A 24858-nucleotide genomic window follows, 5' to 3' on the forward strand; every position below is an offset into this window, starting at 1 on the left:
TGTTAAAAATGACATGCACTTCTGCCAAACGTGAGTTTGATGGTACAGATACGCCAAAGATGAAACTGAATATCAAAACTGTTGATTAAACTTGTGTGCACTCGTTTTATGATCAGATTTGACCGATGAATAAGGGCCATTAGCCTGTCACAGCCTTCAGTTTGCATAGAGCACTAGAGCTCATGTGTCAGGCACCAGTCCTGACGGGCTAAAACACTGCAGACTTCAGCACGGTGCCTCATTAAACACACCTGATTCAGCTGATTCAGATGAGGGTAAAGGCTAATATCCACAGCACTTTAGCCTAAACGGTCCCCAGTTTGACATGCCTGTCTACAGAGTGACCTGCCTTGAAACTGGCCTACTCACTTTGGAAAAGAGGCATTCCATCTTGGCCTATTTTTACCAGCCAAACTTTCTTCTTTCTACAAAATGTGCCACTGGTGCCTTTTTTTGTTACAAGACCCAGTTTTGTCTGCAAAAAAAAACAAAAGGCACAAGCAGAATGTCATCATCTACATGCATAAGCCTTGATCCAAAAAATCTTTTAAAAAGACTTTTAGCCCAAGAGCACCACTGATGTCGCACAGTCTGCCACAGAATTTGACATTTCAGTCACATCCCATGCAGTCTGAGAAGCTGGAAATGGAGATAAGACCCCTGTTATCTCATAATGTACCACAGAATTAACTCAACGTGGTTTGAGACAAGCGTGTGATGATTTAGGCAGGAGATGGACGCTGTGCTATTTGGCTGAGTATAAGCCTTTATTACTTTTTGCTATATTATCCTTGTAGCTCCGGTACAAAACTAAAGAAGCCAACTTCAGACACCAAACATGTCTTGCCTAATTGACTACATTAGGGGTGTATAATTGATTTTTAACAGGTAGACATCCTAAAACCAAAGCACACAAACCAACCAACCAAAAAAAAAAGAAAGCTCTGCTCCCTGGGTCAGTCTCTAACTTTCAGGCAACAAAGTCTACAGTGATCCACCTCCACGCTGCTCTCAACGTCACTGTGTGCAGGAAACCAACAAAAGTCAACCTCCACTCACCAGTGCAATAAATACTGATCACTCCTGCAAACTTTCCAGGATCCATGGATCTTCAAAGATGAGGACGAGACTGAACATGTCACTACTGTGTCTGGTTTTACTTACTTGCATGACCAAGGCAGTTGACTAGCTTAAACAAGTTGATTGACTAGCATGACTAAGCAGGTCAACCAGCTTTTCCAGTATGACCATTATGGCCAAGTTGACCAACCTCTCAGCCAATGACAGAACAAACATATTTATATACTTTATGTGAATTAATAAATTCTTATTCATGTGATACCTTAATAAAAAAAAAACCTTTTAAACTTACCTTCTTTATACTGTTTTGTCTTTTAGGCCATCAGTCTATCACAAACCTCAGAATATATATATATATATATATATATTTCACTGTGTCAACCCTTTGCCTTTATTACAGCTTCTTAATTATTACAGCGTCCTTTATTGTGTTCTTTTTGAGAGGCTTCAGGAGCTTTCGGGTTTTCAAAGAGATCTGAAAGGATGTTTTTGCCCATCTTGCAAGTTCAGTCTTAGAAGCTGGTTTTGCATTTTTTGCTTCTCCCAATCAAGTAAACATATTCAACGATACTGAGGTCTGGAATTGGAGTTTTTTTTGTTTTTTATTTATTTATTTTTCTTTTTTTTACTTTCAGACCCATAGTGCTGAGTCGTCTTCTCACAGTGGAAGGATGGACAGAAACACCTGTGGATGTTCTCAGATCTGAAGCAGCTTGATTTTCTCCTCTCTCTCAAAGATGAAAGCTTTAGGTGCTGTTTATCTGATGGGGGCAGTTTTGATGTCTACCAGGTCTTCCAGGTGGCTGCTAGGAGTCCCATTTTCTCTGTAGCTTTTAATCATTTTTTGAATTCCAGGCCTGGAAACTTCTATTTATTTCTGTTTTCACTTTTACCCTTTGACTTTCCAAATAGACTTAATAGTGTACTTTAATGCTGAGTGTTCTATGTAGTTTTCTGCTAAATACACTGCATGTATTCTTTTCTTTTTTCTGACACTGAAAAATGTCAAGAAATAAAACTAATGAAAAAGTGGCATCTGTCTTTTACCCTGTACACATGGTTCTTCAATGGTTCTGTAGTAAAGACAATGGTTCTATTTAGAAGTCTTTTCATGCTAAATGGTTCTTTGCATGGTGAAATGGTTCTTCAGAATGTGTTATAAATAGTTCCTTACACCACCAAAAAGGTTCTTACATTGTAACAAGCTTAACTTCATAACAACAGCAGAATACTTTTTGGTATGTAGAACCATTTTCAAACAGGTTCTATATAGAACCATATACAACACATCCTCCATCAATCTGAAGAACCGTTTCACCATGCAAAGAACAATTCAACCCTTGTGTGGTGTTGATGTGTTTGTTACTCAGTGGTCTGGTGGACCCACCGCATTATTGTTTTTTAAATCGACACAGCCAATTTATGTAAAAATACCAGATGTTTAAAATATCACAAGTGTCCAGTGTAGGGTTCTCCTTTAGCAGCTGTAGCCAGTCAGCAGCCTGTCCATGTTGTCCACCCTCTCTCTCTCTCACACACACACACATATACAAACACATACACCCACATGCACTAACAGCAGGCCATGTAGGAGGAGAACAGAGTGAAGGACACCGCACCTCCACACTTTTATCCCCTATGGGTTCACCAAACACCACATGTGTAATATGAATGTGTGGGGGGTGAACAGAGTGAAGACACTGAAAATGAGTTATTTTATATGTTCTTCACAGAAAATGAGCAAAGGCCCAAAAAACCATCTTTTTTTATGTTCATATAAAATAACTGTAAATGCTGTGTTTCACCTGAGAGATATTTGCATTGTTGCATCATTTGCATTTAAAGATTTTTATAGATATTCATTTAAAAACCTTCTGAAAATGTCTGCTTACTTCATCGCATCTCATATAATTTTCTGGATTGTTATCTTGAGATAACAAGATAGTAATTTGTTATCTCAAGATAACAACACTGTTATTTTGAGATCACAAGATAATTAACTGTTATCTTAGGTAATAACGTTTGTTATCTCGAGATAACAGGATAAATATCTTGTTATTTGAAGATAGCAATTTAGTTATCTTGAGATAACAAGATAATTAACTTGTTATCTCAAAACAACAGTCCAGAAAATTAGAACTACCTCATGGCCTCTCTGGACTTCCATAGACTTCACAGTGTTTGTGTTTTTATAAACACGTGAAGACGTTATTTTTTATTTATTAGCATTATTTAATCTGTTCGTTTTAGAGGTGAATAATGAGAGATGAAGTATCCCAGTGTTCTGTGGTTTAACATGCATTAGGCGAAGTGTAGCTCCAGTCTGAGCTGCTCTCTAGTGAAGTGGGCGGGCTCTGAGCTCTGATTGGCTGGAAGCAGCAGAGCCAGGCTGGTCCGCTCTCTCTCTCTCTCTCTCTCTCTCTCCCTTCTGTTATTCATTCTCTCCGTTGGCTGCCCGGAGCAGCAGTGAGTGTCCCAGCAGTGGAGCGCCGCGGCTCTCCGGGGCTCCGGGTCTATGGCGGCCTGCCCGGAGGACGCTGCTGACCGCAGGCCTGTCCGGAGGGGGCGGTCCAAGAGCGACCTCCCGTACCTGAGCGAGGGCAGGATACCGTTCAGCCTGAGAGCAGGTAAGGCACGGGTGGCACGGCGCACGTGGCCTCCCCCCCCCTCCTCACAGTACGCTTCTTGCTCTCAATGCTGTTATTGTGGTTTATGATTGGGGGGTGGGGGGCTCATTTGTGTTCTAGTGGACAGAACCGGGACGTTTGCTTGTAAAGGGCTTGATCTGCTGAAGATAGCAACTAAACTAAATGGCACCGCCTGTGTTCAGTTGGTGAGACTGTCACCTCCTTATGTAAAGCGCACGTCTTGCTTCGAGAGCGCTTCAAAAACGGCGTGATGTTCGGTTACCTAAGCGCTGCTGGATTACCAAGCGAGCTGACTGACTCTGTTACATAATACAGGCGGCTAATCATCCAGGAGTCCCGACCAAATGGCTGTAACGGCTCTTTCCCAGTCAGATTTCTGGACTGAATCCAATAAAGGTCAGTAAGGGGCTTATATATGGTGCTGATTGCCCCCCCCACACACACACACTCCTCTCCACCTCCCCTCCCCTCCCCAAAGCATCCTTTTCCTGCAGTTTGCAGATGTGCAAAATGCCGAGTGAGCATCCAGCTTGCATCCCTTGTTGCCATGGCGACCTGGCATCGTTTCTATCGCTGAGTCAGTGCGAGTAAAAAAAGCACTGTACTACAGTTCCACTGGCCTACTGAATGACTGGCTTCTGGCCGTTTTAGCCGTGCTCGTGCTGCAGTGTTGGGACTGATGGTTGGAGGACGGGTTCATAAGGGCTGATGATCGCACGAGCTGGCGATCTGGCAGAGCAGGAAAGCCCCATAGGCGCCCGGTGTTGGCGGGAGGAGCTGTCCGCCGCGCCGTGGTGCTGAAACGCTCGCCCCCTCTTGCCGCCTGGTTAACTGTGGACGTGGACTGCCTTCCAAGCACCGCTCGTGTGGGACGGGTTCTTTGGCTCTGGCCCTTTATTAATGATTGCTATTCACAGCGATGCTTGCAGCCTTGCTCGAGCCTCCTCCCCTGGTCTGTGCTGGGACTCTGCCGCCATAGACATTGCAGTGCCCTTGTTCATGGAGTCCCGCCCTGTTCAGCCCGGGCTGTCTGCGCTCTCACCGCCCAATGATGAAGGGCTGGGACTCGGACCAGCCCGCAGCGGTGACCACATAAGAAGTGTAAAAGAGGCACCAGAGCTGTTTTGCTGCAGAGGTTTTAAGTTGTTCCCAGTGTAAACTTTTTCCCTGTATCCTAATATGTTCATATAATTTATACTTTTTTAAGGTAAAAAAGGATGGAAGCTCATTCTGACAGGTAGAGGACGCTGTTTCTGGCAGCAGTGTGTCAGAATATTGACTTACTGCGTCGAAATAATGACTTTCTGACTCACTGGAATTGTATCAACTCATTATTTCGAGAGAATAAGTCATTATTTTAAGATACTGGATCAATATTTTGAGAAAATAAGTCTTTATTTCGAGATAGTAAATTAATATTTCAAGAAAATAATTCATTATTTTGAGATGCTAAATAAATATTTAGAGAAAGTAAGCCTTATTTTGAGATATTGAATCAATATTTTGAAAAAAAAGTCAATATTTCAAGAAACTGAATCAATATTTCCAGAGAATAAGTCATTTCGAGATACTAAATCAATATTTCAGGAAAGTAAGTCATTATTTCAAGATACTAATTTATTACTCCAAGATGCAAAGTCAATATTTAGATAAAGAAAGTTGTTGTTTCGATATCAGTATCAAAATCAACATTTTAACCAACTTTAGCAGAAACAGAGATTCATAAACCATGCAATAATCCTGGGATTTTAAAAAGTTACTGAAGCGTCCTTTGAAATATTTCACACCAAAACACTCTGAGTGACTTTACATCTCGAACACTGACAGAATCAGAAATTTTGAAAAAATCAGTGGAGTTTCCCTTTAAGGTAATTGTTTATATGTAGACTATCGTGCTCAAACTACTCAAACCGACTCCGATACCTGATATCAGATCAGTGCCTTCTCTAATCTTACACACTCATAATGAGAAATATTAGACAAACGGACAAGATTTAAGATCTCACCGTAGTGTAGCCTACAAATCCCACAATGCTTCGGTCCTCACCTCATGCAGATGCCCTCATGCAGTTCTCCATGTGCCGTGCAGCGTGTGCTGTGTCAGCGTTATGCCTGCCTGTGTTTTCAGCAGTGGCAGTGATGGTGGTGCAGTGTGTTTCACTCTGAGCTGACTCTGCCCTCTACAGTCATACGCAAAAGTTTGCGCGCCCCTGTCCAAATGACAGGACTTTTAGTTGATTTTCTAGGTCAGGGGTGTCAAACTCGACCACTAAAAGGGCCGTATTAAAGAATCTCAACAAATCTGTGGGGCAGAGGACGCCTGCATTTTTAATTCCTTTTTAATTAGCATTTTGCTAAAAATCAAACTGACCATTGTTTATTCAAAATACATAAAAACTTCAACAGTAAAATATAAACCCTTATTGTAGATCTTGAAATATTACATGAATACTTGAACTATTCACAATGTTAATGTCCCCAGGAGCTCAGTCTTTCAGACCTGCCTGTTTGCTTGAACTAGACCCCTGGACCCCTGAACTAGACCCCTAAACTAGAATCCTTCCTTTGCTGCAAGTTCATTAAGACTAGGGCTCAGTTTCTGAGCTGCTGAGCTGACATTAAGTGCTCATATTGGCTGAACTGTAGTTAGTTGTTTGGTGATATGACCGGTGTGGAACTGTGTAGAACTGTATAGAATTGAGGTGTAACTGCCGTCCCATAGACTGTTGTTGGTGTAGGTGAGTCAGAGCACACATTACGTTGCAGTGCATGCTGGGGACTGTAGTCCAGTGCATTGTGAAACAACCTAATATTATATACAGGACTGTGTCGAGGGCCTGATCTGGCCCACAGGCCTTGTGTTTGACACATGGGTTCTAGGTGAAAGTAAGTGAACACATCCTCTACATAGAACACACCTCTACACATCTTAATGCACTGCTACTGTTTATTTGCTGAATTTAAAACACTGGGAGGGAAGAGGAAATGTAAAATGTGGACTGTGCAAAAGTTATGGCACTGTTTATATTTCGTGTTTTATTTTTCAGAATAACGAAAAGAAATTGTGCACCAAAATTTGGGGGAAAATGACTGTATAAGAGAAGGTGGGGGTCTTTATACAGCAAATATGATCTAAAAAGCCACTTTAAGGTGTCTGCATGTGCACTCAGTGTAATAAACTGTTGTATGAACTTACTTTAATCATAACACATGAGCAGCAGTTCCAAAAGATGTGGTGGCTCTTCACAGGGTCTTGGAGGAAGCCTGTGCTGGCCTTCACCTCCTAGCGCTGGTGGTATTTTGTGATTGGGGGATGCGACTAAATTGGGGAGAAAATTGGGGAAAATCCAAAAAAATAAATAAAATAAATAAAGATTTGATATATTTACATACATACATATACACACACATACCCTACAGCTCTGGGGAAAAAGCTGTTAGCAAGTCTGGCTGTGCTGGTTTCCATGGGCCTGAATCTTCTACCAGATTGGAGTGTCTGGAAGAGCTGATGTCCAGGACGAGAGGGGTCAGCTGTTATTTTGCTGGCGCACTTTGTCACCCTGCTGCTGTAGATGTCCTGAAGTGATCCTCTCCACTGTCCTGATTATGTGCTTGGTTCATTCTCGCGAGGTGGAGGAACCAAACCAGATGGTTATGGATGATGTGAGGATGGACTCGACGATCTCTGTGTAGAACTGGATTATCAGGCTCAGCATCAGGTTTTTTCAGCTGTCTCAGGATGAAGCTTCTCTGCTGTGCTCTCTTGGCAATGAAGAGCCTGTTCCTCTCCCACTTCAGATCCCTGGATGTGGTGGTGCCGAGACGTTTAAGTGACTCCACAGTGGAAACCACAGAGCCACTGATGTTGAGGGGGGGAGGAAGGTTGTACCTGAAGTCCACAGTCTTATGCGTGTTCAGCAGCAGGTGGTGCCCAGCTGCTTGACTTCCTTTCTGTAGGCAAACTATGAGGTATCGAGCGATGTGACACCATAATGGTGTCTTCAGCAAACTTCAGGCTTTTCACAGCTGGTTCTTTGGAGAAGCAGTCATTAGTGTAGAGGCTGAAGAGAAGGACCCGCAACCCTGCTTGCCCCACTTTTGCTGCAATAACAGCCTCTACTCTTCTGGGAGGCCTGTGAACTGAATGTAGACATCAGAACATTGAGGCTTTTAACAGCTACAGTCTTTTTCTTTCTCTTATCTCTCAGATTCTCTTTAGTAAACGCAATGGTTCTATTTAGAACCATCAGTTCTATGGAGAACCAGTTCAGGGTTAAATGGTTTTTTGCATTGTGAAATGGGTCTTCAGATGGAGAATGTGTTGTGTACACTGTTAGAAATAAAGGTTCTGCGCAGGTACATTTTTCTTTCATCAAGGTACAAAGTAAATGTGCCCTCAGAGGTACAACAGTGGTTTTAAGGTCTAATTGTGAACCTTAAATAAGTTTTTTTCAGGTGAAAAGTTTGTATTTGCACCTTTTCATAACCGAATATTTTAAAACAGAACAGTAAAATAAAAGCCTGGAGACGAGACGGGGTGTGTGGAGTCAGTACAACTTAGACAATATAACTTCAATGGATTATGGTACAGTTATGTTCCCTGACTAAAGGTACTGAGCTGTACCCTTGAGGGTCCCACCCCAGTGACAAGAGGGGAACTGCCCCAGTGACAGTTTAGTACCTATATTTCTTAGAGTGTATGGTTCTATATAGCATCAAAAAGGGCTCTTATATTGTTACAAGCTTGACATCAGAATCAATAGCAGAACCCTTATTGTACATAGAACCATATACAGTATACTCCGTCAGTCTGAAGAACCATTTCTCCATGCAAGGACACGTTAAGCATGCAGATGGTTCTTTGAGTGTGCGTGTTTCCATATAGAACCATTCTCTTAACTAAAGAACCCTTAAAGAACCATCTTTTGTAAGAGTGTACACAACACTACTCTGTCTAATAAACGCAAAGCAGCTTGCTGCTGTCTCATAAACGGAGGTGTATTTTCTCAATGAGTATTTGCAGATTAGCATCGCCCACACTGCTCTCTCAGCGCTCTACGCTGTAGGCGGCTGGCGGCCGAGCACGCGCATAACCAGGATCGAAAAATAGCACACATCAGTCAGGCATAACATTGTGACCACCTCCTTGTTTCTACACTCTTTATCCATTTTATCAGCTCCACTTACTATATAGGTGCACTTTGTAGTTCTACAGTTACAGACTGTAGTCCATCTGTTTCTCTGCATACTTTGTTAGTCCCCTTTTACCCTGTTCTTCAGTGGTCAGGACCCCCATGGACCCTCACAGAGCAGGTACTGTTTGGGTGGTGGATCATTCTCAGCACTGCAGTAACACTGATGTGGTAGTGATGTGTTAGTGTGTGTTGTGCTGGTCTGAGTGGATCAGACAGCAGTGCTGCTGGAGTTTTTAAACACTGTGTCCACTCACTGTCCACTCTATTAGACACTCCTACCTTGTCAGTCCACCTTGTAGATGTAAAGTCAGAGACGATAGCTCATCAGCTGCTGCACAGTTTGTGCTGGTCATCCTCTAGTCCTTCATCAGTGGTCACAGGACGCTGCCCACAGGACACTGCTGGCTGGATATTTTTGGTTGGTGGACTATTCTCAGTCCAGCAGTGACACTGTGGTGTTCAATGTATGAGTTATTATTGTATATATAAAATCAAAAATTTCTTAATATGGCAAATGATTCCAAATGCATTTTATATTTTAAAGTTAATTATTTTCAAAGGCAAATTATTTTGTAATCTTCTAAAATATCTACATAATTTGTTATTGTGTGGCCTTTTTCAAAACATGTAATTACTTATTTAATTGTCTTAGTAATCTGTAGTTGACTCTACTGCTAATGTACTTATAGTGACAGCCCTACTGATACAGAGTGCTATGATGCGGCTTTACAGAGCAGCACTGGACATCATTAATCAGTGTAAATACTCGTCCCTCCTGAAACATGAGACTGTATATAGCTGCGTGAATCGCAGACTAAGCTGTGTTTACACAACTACACAGATGAAGCTGCCAAGAACTGCATTAGAGTCCCTTAAAGTGGTAGTTTGACCAAATTTACAGTTTTACCCCCTTAACTCAAATGTAGTCAATCAGCCAACACATTCCTGGGGTCTACAGTTTGCTTATTTAGTTTTGCCCTCCAGTTGTGAGGCTAATGTAGCCAACAAGTAATGGAAGTTCACACTCCACCAATTATCCTAGCCTCACATAGACTTCCTGATGTGGTTTCTAACAGTGCATAGCATACAGTAACCTGTAAACGTGAACAAAAGTGCATCAAATAGCTAAACATGCTAATTGGAGGCTATAAGCTTCTATCACTTGTTAGCTACATTAGCCTTGTGGCTCCAGTGCAAAGCTAAAGAAGGAAGCTTCAAACACTAAATGTGGGGGTAATTTGTTAAATTCATTCTTGCATTCTTGTTTTTCCAAACCATTGCTTTATGATCTTTTTAGGGCTTTTTAAAAAAGTGGATTAGACTCCCCACTGTAGTCTATAGTAGTTTGGAAATCCTATTTTGTTACTGTATTTAAGTAGTCACATTTTTACATTACATTTAAGGCATTTGGCACTCTTATCCAGGGTGACTTACAGGTAGGTAGTGTTAGGAGTCTTGCCAAGGACTCTTATTGGTGTAGTGTAGGGTGTAGGGTGTACCCAGGCAGGGATTGAACCCCGATCTACAGCATAGAAGGCAGAGGTGTTACCCACTGAACTACACTATGCTAATTCATGCGCAAAGCAGTACTGCCCATTAGTCACAGCACCACACTCCCATTGGTCAGGTCTTCAGGAGCTGAACTGAAGGCCTAATGTTACATTAATTACCAACAAAATTAGGAGCTGATAGTGGAATCACTCTTTTGATCTACAATGGATGGACCAATTTTATAATAATAAATGTCCTTCTAAGGCTTTTGGATGTCCTAGATATGTCACTGACTCCGAATGCTAACCATAGTCTAACCAGGTTATAGTCAGTAGTTAGGAAAGGAAAACAGTGGCGGCAGTTCTATGGACTTTTTCCGGAAAGAGTCACTGTAAAACTGAAGGTCAAAATATGTGTTAATGTCTCCAGATAAAACACACAGAATGTCTTTAGCAGCTCCAAATGTCTGTGCTTAATCTACAATGGCCAAAATAGTGTTCAAATGCACCACGATTATCTAAATCCCAACATACTATGGGAAATTCCATAGGGGTGCTAGAAAATAGCAATGCAGAGGTGTGAATTGTTTTCTTTTTTTGAATGAGTTTTGTCATTTATGTCTTAAACTAAGGGTCTAGCACTAACAGTCACCGTTTGCCACTAAAAAAAAGAATGCACTGACTTTTATTGCGATCTTTTAAAACATTTACATATCATTTTTAGATACTTGAACATGTTTAAAGTTAGGTACTTTTGACTTTGAGTAACATTTTGGCAGTCAACTTTTTTTCACATATATTTTTTTATTCTAAAGTTTTTTATGACAAACTTTTATTCTATTTTTCAAACACTGGCCCTGTTAAAACAACAGTGAGCTAAAGCCGTGACCTTCTAAGAACTGCTTTGAGTCACACTGACATTACAGAAAAGCTTTACAGTTACATTACCACTGACCTCCATTCAGTGCGAATTATATCACTGACCTCCATTTACTGCAGATTAAGTGGAGGAACTTAAGTGGAGCGACTGGATATGTAACATCACTAGGATATGAAACAATACACATATCACACCATCAGTCCCTCAAATATATAAGTATACATTACATACCGTGATACAATAAATTACAACAAATATGCTATTGCATAGGAGAAGTCATTTTGTGCTGGTGTTTCCAGATGGTTGGTGTCGTCTTCTAAATCCGTCGGTCCATTTTAGACCCGTAGGCTCTGAGAGAGCACAGCACTTAGCGTCTAAAACAGGTTGGCTAGATCTGCATGTGGACTGCAGTGGAGATGCTTTGCCTGTGAAAAGCCTGCATCTGGCCTGTCAGATGTGTGCAGCTAAAAAGATCAGAGCTGCAGCACAAATGTTCATCCAAGCGTAGCGGAGTGCAGTTAGAGGAGTGTGGGTTGGTGTTGGAGTGGCTGACCGTGTGGAAAAACTCACCGCCCAAGATTGGATCTCTACTGTATTCTGTGCTCTGTAGCCAGGCATGGCTTTACATCCGTTCAGCAGAGCGTCAGTCAATGCGAATTAAGGTCACAACACTTGACACGTGGCTGGAACACTTTAGCCTTAAAGTCCCAGTGGAGAGTAAAATGTTAAAAATGTTTGTATGATACTAAACTTGAGTGTTACATTAAACATCCAGCAAAGCTTGGATGAAAATATAAGACACAAATTTGATTAAACATGGCTTAAAAAACGCTAATCAGACCTGTTTGAGAACTGTGCGGGTGTGGCTCATGAGCAGCTTGATTGACAGCTCTCTATCCAACACTCCTAGCCTGCTCTGCCCCTCATACAGAGTGAAAATCATTATAAAGCTTTAAAATATCGAAGGTCTTTGGGCTCAAAACATGTTTAAATATGCACATTAACACGTTAATAAATATTGAGTGTTAACATGTAAAATTTAGTTGTCATAACATGACCAAAAAAGCATGTTTACACGTTTTTTAAGGTTTCTGCCAATGGGAGGCCTCCAATCCGGACACACATGCATATTCATAATAGGAATTACTTCACATATTACAACCAACAACAAAACTTAGAGCCTATGTTTATGTAGCCCCTTTGTTTCATTTGGGTTGATCATGATATAGTGAGCTGAGCGCTGAGCCTCCCTCATCACACAGGGGAAAATAACGAAAGAGCAACACCCCCTTAAAGGAGGAGCCAATAAACTGAAACGTTTAGAGGGAGTGGACCAGGAGGAATCGGAGGAATCGTGTTTTGAAAATTGGCTTTAGGTAACTTTCTTTTCAACTGCAATCGTACTTTTAGTGTAACATCTTGTCCGGTTTTGTCTTCTCTGTTTAGGCCATGTGCTTTTTGTTTACGTTTTTCCATGTGCTTTTGTTGTTATTTTGGTTTGGTCTCCTCCCTGGTCCTGCCCCGCTTGTAATTGTCTTCATGTGTCTGTAGCTCCGCCCTCTCGTTCTTCCCAGGTGTTGCTTGTTTCCCCTTTGTGTATTGATACCCCCTGTTTGGTTTAGTCTTTGTCTTGTATTTTCTCTGTTTGTTTCCTGGTTTCTGATTTGTTCTTTTTGTGGACCTTCGCCATTCTATTTTTTGGACTTTAAGTTTTGATTCTGTAATAAAAGCCACTCGCACAGCCTCTATGCCTCCAACGTGACATTTAGAGATTGCAATAAACTTGCTCAGCTTTAAACTGTTCAACAATGCGGTTATTTTATGTTTATAAAAATTCTACCAAAAATACATTTTCAGAATATATTTTAAAATAAATTAAAAAACAGATTTTTTAAATTATTTGGTCTGTTGGGTCTGTATGTTGTTTGAGCAATAACGCTACACCAGTAGGTGGCAGTAAAGCATCATGATTTATGATTTATGTTTCCCAACAGCGACAAAATCCAAATACTAAAAATAAGCGTCTTTACACTTTATAACACATTAATGCGCACATATTTTACATGTTAACACAATGAATATTTACATGTTAACACAAAATCATGCATTAATTCAGAGATTCCAACATCTTTTGAGCTCAAAGCCCTGCCATATTAAAAGTCCCAGATGAAGACATGCACATGGATGGATGAAGGAACAAGCGAAAAAACGGACAGACTTGCAGACAGCAGACAGCTACAGACAGCTGGTCTAGCTCGCTAGCTTTTGGTTATGCTGGTTTGTCTGACTCTGAAACTGTTTTGTGTGGGAGGGGGCCAGAGACACAGCCTTGTGATTGGTCAGGGGGATGCCTACGGGAGCTTTACTCAAGGTTAGGACCACCCAGTTTACTTTGAGAGGAGAAAAATCAGGTGAAATTTATCAGCCATTTATTGGTGACATTATACATGTTACTGTTTGCCTACAAGAACAAGACGAACCTAATTAGAAAGAAAACACAGATTTAGGTTCCCTGGGTCTTTAAAGCAGTAGTCTGGTGAAATATAAAGCCAAGGGTGCTATGAGTTCATTTGCAAACACAGATATGTTTATGTTAATGAAGTTTCATATATATCATTTTTTTAAATTGTGAATTCCAGGTAATAATCAATCAAACTGCTGTTGGGTTGTTTTGATTGAGTACAACAAAACAACAACAAGACAAGTAACAACAAAATTAAACTTTCATGAAATTTAAAATTTCATGATGAATAGACTAAAAGAAATGACCCAAAATGACTTGGAAGAAAGTCTGGTTCCATTGACTTACATTAAAAGTAAAGTAGGTTTTTTTTTCCTTCTCCTGTGAAGCTACCATTTTGGAGATACAAGGTTTTGTCCTGACAGCAATATATTGGGCAAAAGTGGGTAACTCCAATGGTCACTTCATGTGTCAAAGTTATACAAAGCCATTTAATGAATACAATTCCTCTAAGTGTGATATTTAACATTCTAACATTCCATCTAACATAAAACACGCAGGTAAGATCAAACCTCGGAAAATCCTCAGGCAGAACCTCAAGTGGCCACTGCTCCAATATAATGCACTGTGTGAGTTATGAAATTTTGGCTTTCACAACCGAATATTGCCCTTTATGTCCAGTATGATTTTGTGCACGCATGGCTGAATCCATAGTGGTTCTCTGTTAGACACACTGTGCTCTATTTAGATGCAGTAGCCGTTATTTTAAGACCTACATGCTGCACTTTGTAGGGAGAAGGGAGCCGTTTGAGATTCTGCCTAAAACAGTTTGCAACAGTGTTGCGTCACCTAACCTAAATACTGCATTCTGATCGGCTGAATGGATTTACTGGTTTCTGCTGGAGAACAGCGCTGGAGTCTGACCGTTTCTGCTGGAGAATGTGAACTTGCGATACCTTGACAATGAACAAAAATGTTTTTTGTGACTTAGTTAGAGTTCAGAATGCGCTGTGTGTTAGAATAACTCACCACAGTCAGCTCAACATTTTTTGCAAATGAACTCAAGTAATAATAATAATAATAATAATAATAATAATAATACATTATACTAACATAGCGCTTTTCAAGAACTCAAAGACGCTTCAAGTTAAGTATTTGCCGCTCCACAATTTGGCGCTCAGCAGAACAAGAATGAAACAGCTTGAAAAGATCTTCAAATGCAGCGATTTGTCTCTGTAAAGATCAGAATCACACAGGCTTTGATCTTCTCTGTGGTTCTTTATGGACGTGTCACATCTGATGGCTTCAGGTTGGACCTGCCTGTTTAATGTGCTGCTACAGCACCTCAGTGAGTCTGGACTTCGACTAGGCCACTCCAAAACCTTAAAACTGCTACTTTTGAGACATTCAGAGCTTTGGATCGTTGTCTTGCTTGCACTTAAGCTTCAGCTCACGGACTGAGGAGCGAGCATTCTCCTGCAGGATTTTCTGGTAGAGAGCAGAATTCATGATTCTGTCAATTATGGCAAGATGCAGAAAGACCCAGCAGCAGCAGAGCATCCCCACACCAGCACACCACCACTACTAAGGGGAGCAATTACTTTTTCACACGGGGCCGGTTGATGTTGGATAACTTTCTTCCTTCAGTGAAAGAAATGATTATTTAAAAGCTGTATTCTGTGTTGTGCTCAATCAGCTTCGTCCTTACGTTCATTAAAGTCAGTGTAGTTTAGATGGTGAACCTGCAGGAGTTAAATTGGAATTTTGGTGTTTTTTTTCAACAGTGTGTGGACAGTATTGAGTTTATGTGGTGAGCTGGAGAAAAGCCTGTACAACTGTCCCTTAAACATTACGAACTGTATAAAAACTTTACCGCTCTGATACAGCCTGGAAAACACTGCAAGGTCACCACCAAAGCAATTGCTTATTGCTGGTTTTTACTGCAGTGGATCTCAGCAGACATCAGATCTCTTCTGTGGACCCTCTCTCTCTCTCTCTCTCTCTCTCTCTCTCTCTCTCTCTCTCTCTCTCTCTGCATTTAATACTGAGTACATAAACTTATGCAATACAGCAGTCATTCGCAATTGTTGTTATTGACCTTTTGTCATGTGATTTTGGCCAAATTTGGATTATATTTATTGGAAAATCCCAGAAAAAGCTTACTGTCAAGTTCTGGACAAAGATGCACAGACTGCGTCTTCTAGAAGACTCGTTTGTTAACTCCATCCATCATAAAGGCGGCTCTCTTACAGCACATATAGTGCTTACTGCTGAGGAACTAAAGGTAATGCATAATACACGCTTATCCATCAAGTGACAGTGTAGAAAACAGTGTGATAAAGGACTGAATGTTAATACACTGAGTGTTATCCAGCAGTGAGAGAGAAGTATCATGCAACCTACCGACTCCGAATCACCCAAGGACTCCATTTCCCAGAACCCCCTGGGAGATCATGTGACTGCACAACCTCTGCAATCCACTAATCACAGTTTTCAGTCACCTGAATACTGATCTGTTTCATCTGCTCTGTTTGTCACGTGACTAGTCCTAGTTTAGTTTATGAGCCCAGGCTTTAGACTAGATTCTTCGCGAGGTATTACTTCTCCTAGTACAAGAGTCGCAATCCGAATGTTAAGAAGAGCCATTTTGTCCTTTCAACAAAAATCAAACCACCTTGGGAGCCACAACATTATCTGTCCATCTTGGCTGTAAATATGTCTTAGTATGTGCTGATGTATTAGTAACGTAATATAAAGTACAGTAATGTAATATAAACAAAAACACAGACTTACTTTGCTCTGCTTTAAGCTTTAGCTCAGCTTTAGCCGCTTTTCTCACATCTCCGACAGGAAACTTTTCTGTGAAAGTAGAATAGTTTCTTATAAAATGTCTCTCAACATGCAAATTGTTACGAGACTGAAGTTGCTCCTCCTTGTCAACTTCTTGTTTGAATTCTCCCGTTCCACCTTAAATGATGCCTGAGGCGCCCGAATGTAAGTGCTGCACCATTTAAGGTGGAACGGAAAAATTCAAACAAGAAGCTGGAGAACGAGAAACTGACGTTTTTGTGTTTGAAAGTTTCTCATTGCAGATTAAATGTATCAAGAAACCAGCTGTAGTGATTATATTGCAAAGAAGTCCATTCGTCTTTAAATTATCAATGTTCGTCTTAAATCTGTCTTTTTGCCTTTCCGTTAGCTACTAGCTAGACTGTTGTCTGTGCTGCTATGGTGACCAGTAGTTAAAGGGTGAATTAACAGTTCTACATTAACTCCAGCGTTTGTTAAAACTGTGTTGAACGATCAGCAGAGCTTTATTTTACTGCAAAAGAGTATTATTTGGTAACACTTTACTGTAGGGTACTGTTCATAAGGCTACATGACACTTACATAAGGTTGTCATTACAACTGACAATAAGCGTCACTCGCTATAAAGGTTACTTTTGCCAATTTTGATCAAAGTCAGCTAAAGTAGCCTTTATGACAGTTGACGCCTGTTGTAATAAGCATTCATAAACAGCTATGTAGGGTTATGTCAATTGTAATGACAACCTTATATAGGTGTCATGTAGCCTTATGAACAGCACCCTACAGTAAAGTGTTACCAATTATTTTATGTTTTGCCGAAAAATCTAATTCTGCTGTGGAGCCGCAACAGGGCAGTAAAAGGGCCGCATGTTGCTGACCCCCGTGCTAGTAGAGCTACTGAGTGTTTCCTGTTTGCTATTTTGTCTTATTATGAGCGTGTTTCTGAATTTTCTGCCTTTTTTTGCCTTTTTGCTTTTTGGATCTTTGTTATGTTTGTTCTTTTCTGTATTTTGTCCTTTTTGGATTTGACCTATGCCTACGAGTATTGTCAACCCCTTTACACGTCAAGCCTCATTTCTAGTTTTTGACCACGAACATCTGGCTGGTTCTGTCCCGTTACAAAAGTCTTCAAAAATTAACAAGAGAAACATTCCCAAGACTAAACCAGAGAAAAAATCTCAAGGATTAACCAGAGAATTGACCAGAGAAACATTGTCCAGAATTGACCAGACAAATTAACCAGAGAAACGTTTTCATGTATTAATCAGAGAAACATTCTAATGTAAAAACATTCTCAAAAATTAACCAAACAGTGTTCTCAAGAATTAGCTAGAGCACATGTGTCAGGCTCCAGTCCCTGCAGGCCAAAACACTGCAGACTTCAGCACACTGACTCGTTAAACACATCTGATTCAGCTCATCAGCTAATCAGCAAGGCCTTCATGAACTGAATTCAGAGTGTTAGATGAGGGTAAACTCATCTCCGCACCACAGCAGAGATAAGAAAAGAGGTAAGAAAAAATGAGCTTGCAGAAAAAAATACCCTAAACAAAAGGAGGTGATGATACAATATGAAGGAGTTCAGATCTCACAAGTATACGTGGCATCTCTTTACCTATGAAGTAAGTACACTGTCTGGTTCCATTCTCTATGATTTATGATCTCTAGTGTGAAAAAACTGGAGATGCGAATCAACGTCTGGTTGAATAATGGCCGTTCCATAATCTATTTACTGTGGACTAATGCAAAGATTGCACTGTTCCACAAAAGCCTCCACTGTTTGAACACTAATCTTAGAGAAACAGGAATAAAGTTGATTCAACAGCAGCTTAAAAAGCAAAATCTCAGAGAGTTCAGAGCTTCAAATAAGAAACTGAATGACTGCCCTGTGAGGTGTAGATCTGCTCAAGATTGCAGGTCAAGAAGTGACCTGGATGAAAACACTGTGTATGAAGTGTCAGGACACTGCTTGGATTGAATCTGAGCTGTGCCATGTGCTGTCAGAGGTCTATTACTGTACACTAACATTCAGGAGTTCAGTATCACGTGCTATAATCTTTTTTTTTGTGACATCAATAACTTTTGTAATATGCAACTGAATCATAAACTAAACTTAGAGGTATTTTTGAATAATATTTTATACAGTATGAGTTTGAGAAGAACAACAAAAAGTTGTACAATTATAAGTAATATACTATTATATGCTATAATAATTTCTTGACAATATGATATGTAAAGCAATTTATCTTTATCTGAGGCAGCTGAACAATGGCCTTTCCCCGAATTAATATTTGAGCGGTTTAATTTACCCTAATGGACGGCATAATGTCATAAATTTATTTTCAGGGTCCCCCAGAATTTTGACTTTGAGACATTCATGGGGTCTAAGAGGTTAATTAGGGTGTGCTAGATCTCCCAGAACACCCTGTATTTTGCACCATGGCAAAACTTTTTTTTCTAAGACAAACATTGATAATTTGGAGATGAATGAACTTATTTGCATTTATAATCACTCCAGCTGGTTTCCTGATATGTTTAATCTGCAACGAGAAACTGAAACACTAAAAGTCACAGTGCTGAAGACAGCTTCCTCCTCGAATTCTCCCATTCCACCTTAAATGGTGTGGAAGTTGCATTCTGGTGTCTCAGGCACCATTTAAGGTGGAACGGATAAATTCGAACAATAAGCTGGCAAATGAGAAGCTGACTTCAGCCTTGTAAAAAGTCGAACATTAAGAAACGTTTTACAAGAAACTTTTCTACTTTTGAGGAAAAGTTTCCTGTTAGAGATGCGAGAAAAGCAGCTATAGCTGAGCTAAAGCTTAAAGCAGAGCAAAGCAAGTCTGCGTTTTCATTTATACTATGCTTTTAGCCTATACTAGTACATCAGCACATACTGAGACATATTTACAGTCAAGATGATAAGATTTTACTACAGTAAAATGGACATAAAATGTTGTGGTGATTTTTGTTGAAAGGACAAAATGACTCTTTAATATTTAGGTTGCGACCCCTGACCTACACCGATGTCACATTCTGTTCATGTTGTAGTTAATAAAACACGAAGCACTGCTGTGAAATCTCTGTTAGCTGGTTACTGTGGTCAGCTTTACTAAGTTTTGCCCCCATCTGGTCAGCGTTTATTGTTACAACAACAACCTATGCAGATATTTAAGCAAAGGCAACTACAGTCTGACCATCCAAATCAGACTTGGCCACTTGCTCTGTAACTAAAGGCTGATTTTCCCAGTTCAGTAAAATCTCTCTGTTCCTGGCATGTGATCCAACCACTGGAGCGAGTCTGATAAATACCATTATTTACAGACATCATTGAAGTAATATATGCTGGCATATGGCCAGAGAGTGTTTTATAAATAAAAATACACCAATGTATTTCCTGCTGTGCTGCTAGTGAGGGCCAACAAACGTTACCTGGAAGAAGCATGTGGAGACAGCAAGAGAGATTATATATTTTTTGTATTATTTGTGTCATTAAAAAAATAATAAAAGTGTGTTTTACTCCATCCCAGGTGTAAATAACCCAGACATCTTACTACAGTCAGAACTGGATACACTGTGAGCTTAAATATGATGGTAGCAAAGGACCGGCTTGGGTCTCTAAGGGTTAAATGATGTTTACGGTAATTTCTTTCTAATTAAAGTACTTTGTGCTTTCCAGCTGCTACAGATTTATATACACCATGAAAACAATTCAATGTAAATTTCCAGTAACTTACCAGCCTAGTTACCAGTTATTTACTGTAATTAATATTTAAAGCACTCATACTGTAATGTTCATTTACAGTAATTGTACTGTATTTTTAAAGGCAGCACAACACTGTATGTTTAAGACAACAGTATATTACTATAATCAACAATATCCTCTTTTTTGAATATGAAAAGTTTTCTTCAGTTTTTCAAAACTACACTCTTTAAAAAGATGGTTCTTCATGGGTTCTTCAGTAAAGAAGATGGTTCTATATAGAAGCATGAATGCTCAAATGACCCTTTACATGGTTAAAGCGTTCTTCAGATTGATGAAAAATGTGCCGTAGGTGGTCCAATATAAAACCTTTTCAAAAGGGTTCTATATAGCACCCAAAAAGGTTCTGCTATTGTAATCATGTCAAGCTTGTGACAGTAGAAAAATCTGTTTTGGTGCTATATAGAACCCTTTCCAATAAGGTTCTATATAGAACCATCTACAGCACATTCTCCATCAATCTGAAGAACTGTTTCATTATGCAAAGAGCATGCATGGTTCCTTAAGCATTCATGGTTAGGTTAGTAAAGAACTAAAGAACCCTGGAAGAACCTTCTTTTTTAAGAGTGTACAAACAGCTACTATTTCAAGAACTAACAGGCTCCTCTACTTTACTAAAGTATGTACTGAAAACCACAACCTGTACAAGGACACAGCACAGGTCAGGAGACGTTCCAGCAAAGCCAGTGGGTCTTTAATATCTCTGAATTGTGTCACTGTTTGATGAATGTAATTGTCACTGTTTGATGAATGTCAATGAAGCGCTCCAGATATTATTCAGCATCCCAGTGACGGACCCCTGATCTTATTTGAATATGATTGCTAAACAAGGCCACTGCCCGGTGCTGTAATTGCCATGTCGTGATCAATAAATCCTTTCTGCTGTTGACACTCATGATAAAAATGCACGAAGTGGACCCTTAAAGTCTCTCTTCCACACAAACCCTACAGTGGAACCTCACAGAGAGATCCAGTAACACTTAATAGGCAGAACCGGACCAGGTGCACAAATGTTCCAAAGTGATGCGCTGTAGCCCTGCAGGCCTGTTCGCTCTGAGAATGACAGCACCGCTGTTTTCACTAATGAAGCTTCCTCAGTAATGAAGGGAAGCTAATTAGTAATTAGTGAAATGAGGTGTTCTGGTGCAGGGTTCAACCTGGGTGTCAGTTTAACACACATTATATGGCCAAAAGTATGTGGACACACCTCATGATTATTGAGTTCAGTGTTTCAGCCACATGCACTGTTAACAGATATATAAAATCCCCTGTTGTGTAGATCAGGCAAACTCACAGAGCACAGCTGCCGGGTACCTAAACGCATAGCACATCAAAATCTTCTGTTGCGTCGCTCACTACAGAATTCTAAACTGTGTTTCACGAAACAGGTTTCCATAGCCGATAGCAGCGCAAAAGCCTAAGATCACTATGCACAATGCCAATTGTAGGCTGGAGTAATGTAAAGCATTCCACCACTGGACTCTGAAGCAGCATTCTCTGGAGTGATGAATCACACTTTACTATCTGACAGTCTGACAAATTTGATTTTGGCACATTCCAGGAGAACCCCAGCTACTGGAATACATAGTGCCCACTGTAAAGTTTGGTGGAGGAGGAATAATGGGCTGGGGCTGTTTTTCAGGACTTCCAGTGAAGTGTGATATTAATGCTACATTAAAATGTCATACAAAAACATTTTAGACAATTATGTTTCCAAATTTGTGGCAACAGTTTGGGGAAGACCCTTTCCTGGTCCAGCATGACTGAAGCGAGCTCCTTTAAGACCTGGTTTAATGAGTTTAGTGTCCAGTGGCCTGCACCAAGACTTGACCTCAACCCCACTGAGCACCTTTGGGATGAAATGCTGCACTGTTTCTTCTCCTCCAACATCAGTGCCTGACCTGACAAATGCTCTTTTGACGGAATGGGCAAGAACATTGTTGGTGTTCAGCTACTTTTGGGGTTAAAAGGGATAAAAAAATGTGTAAACTAGACTTTCACCGCCAGCTCACTGCTTCTGATTATTGTACTTCAGCGGCCAGTTTAGCTGCTGGAATAAGTCAATCTTTATTTTTTTGTCAAGTCTCGATGTGTAATTGCTGAGTACTTGACTGAGCAACAGGCTTATTGATTCGTTTGCAATTTAAATGGTAAACAGAGTATCCACAGGTCATTATAGAGCTGTGTTTGACAGACTAAAGAGGCAGCATCACTGAAATAGAGGAAACCCACACCAGCAGGATCTCACAAATGCACCTATGTTTGTAGCTATAAATTTCATTTACATGAAGTAAAATTAAATGTTCAGTGTCACAAATAGAGGTAGGCAATATGGCAAACTATTAATATCACAATTCAAGATTTCTGCAGTATACATGGCTATACAATTAGCATTGCCGTGTGGCTCTGCACAGTATGTTGTTGTTCAGGTAAGCCCATTTTTTACTGTTCTCTTTGAGTCCATGGGGGCAATGTAGAAATGTGGGAGCTGGAGCCAGATCACTATCTACATCCAAAATCCTCTTCAGAAATGTACAGAGAATGAGTCAAATGTCTTTTCCAGGTACAGTAGACCACACTTGTCCAATCTGGCAAGAATGCAATGGGTTATTATTACAGAATGGCAGGGCTGCCAGTCCTGGAGGACCGACTACAGAGCTGCGTAGTTTTCTAACATGACTAATTTGATGCAGAATGGGCTTCGTAATTAGCCGATCAGATGTGTTTTAGTGGGAAAACAATAAGCACTAAGGCCTCCATGGCCCTGGAGGCATCCATCCCTGCTGTGTGGAGCTGATGAATAGGCTGTGCTTGTGCAACACAAAACTGAAGAGCTGCTGCCCTCTACTGATGCACTTGTGCTATTGATTGATTGTAACTTTTGCTTGGCCACAGTGATGGGATGCTTCACTGATGACTGTAACCTGGAATTACAGTATTTCATGAAATTAGATTGAGTTCGAAGTGGAATGTGATTTTGATTAACGTGTGACAAAGTTTCCTAAGTGCTTTTCAAGCAATAAACATAAGTAATGAAGTCAAGTCAAGGCTTTATTGTCATTTCAAGTACACAGTGAAACGAAACAACATTCCTCCAGGACCAACACAGGAACATGTGCACGCATGCAAAACAACACAATATACACAGTGCAGACAATACAGTACAATAAATAAATACAAAAGACTTACAATAAATACAAACCAGAACACAGGCAGTACACGGTACTGAGAGCATATATGAGTATAGCAGTCACTGAGGTAGCAACCTGAAAGAAGTGGCGAGTGAGCAACTGCAAGAAGGGGCGAGTGAGTCCCATATTGTTATGTATGTGTGTGTGGGGGTCCGTGTGGGTGTCCTTCAATTCAATCCGTGAGAGTTGAGGAATCTGATGTCTCGTGGAAAGAAACCGTAGCGCATTCTGGCTGTGAGGGCCCGAATGCTGCAGTACCTTCTTCCAGATGGCAGAAGAGAGAACAGTTTATGTGAGGGGTGTGTGGGGTCAGTCACAATGCTAGTGGCTTTTCGGATGCAGCGTGTGGTGTAAATATCTGTGATGGAGGGGAGAGAGACCCCAAGGATCTTTTCAGCTGTCCTCACTTTCGCTGGAGGGTCTTGCGGTCGGAGGCAGTGCTATTCCCAAACCAGGCAGTAATGCAGCTGCTCAGGACGCTCTCTACAGTGCCTCTGTAGAAGGTGGTAAGGATGTTGGGTGGGAAACGAGCTTTCCTTAACTTCCGCAGGAAATAGAGATGCTGCAAAAACAATCAAATAAATAATGCAACAACAAAACAATGTAAAATATCAAATTTTGCATTACAAATGAATAAAATAAGAATACATTTAGAGAATAGAATGCAACAGATGCAATAGGCAAAGTCAAAAAGAACACAATACAATTCATTCAATTCATTTAAAGCTAAATCAAACAGATGGCGCTTGGGTTTCTCCTTTAGAGCACTCTGGGTCATCTAGAGCTCCAAAATTTGGGGTCATAATGACAAAAGACACACTAGTCCTTAACTGGGCAGCAGGATTTACCTACTTATTTCTGTTTGTTGATAAAAGAGCTCTTGAGATATGAGAAAACAAATTGTAATGGTCATTACACTGCAGTACAGTGTAATACAGTGGCAAACATTGGCTATTAAAGCTAGGCCTCCGGTTCTGATCAAAACTCAGTCATAAAATGAGTAAAAAAAAAACACATCTGTGCTAATGGTAATTCTTCTAGCACTCTTTTTGAATGGCAATGCAAATTTTTTTGCCAATTCTAGACTAAGCGTAACATGTGAAGCTTGTAAAAGACATTCCATGTTTTAGTTGAAGCTTGTAACAAATATATTAACACATGGCAGTTTTACACTCCCTTTTTCTTTCAAAAGCCCAATATAGGGTTCTGCTGCTATTTTCCCATCTGACTGAAATAAAATTATGAATTAAAAATGAATAAAATAATGAGAAACAATACATTTAGAAAACAAAATTGAAATGTCTGTAACAGATACAGTTTTCTTTCAGTGGAGAACCTCCAT

At 40.3% G+C, this 24858-nt stretch overlaps 1 protein-coding gene across 1 annotated transcript in view; it reads left to right on the forward strand.

Moving 5' to 3' along the window:
- The first annotated feature begins 3595 nt into the window (after positions 1 to 3595).
- The window catches only part of LOC118826685 (phosphatase and actin regulator 1-like), a 120125-nt gene continuing 98862 nt past the window's right edge, over positions 3596 to 24858 (forward strand). The window contains exon 1 of the mRNA XM_036597716.1: positions 3596 to 3707. Coding sequence (XP_036453609.1) covers positions 3596 to 3707 — 112 coding nt within the window. The remainder of the gene's footprint in view (positions 3708 to 24858) is intronic.

Source organism: Colossoma macropomum, unplaced genomic scaffold (assembly GCF_904425465.1).
Source record: "Colossoma macropomum unplaced genomic scaffold, Colossoma_macropomum, whole genome shotgun sequence".
Classification (NCBI taxonomy): domain Eukaryota; kingdom Metazoa; phylum Chordata; class Actinopteri; order Characiformes; family Serrasalmidae; genus Colossoma; species Colossoma macropomum.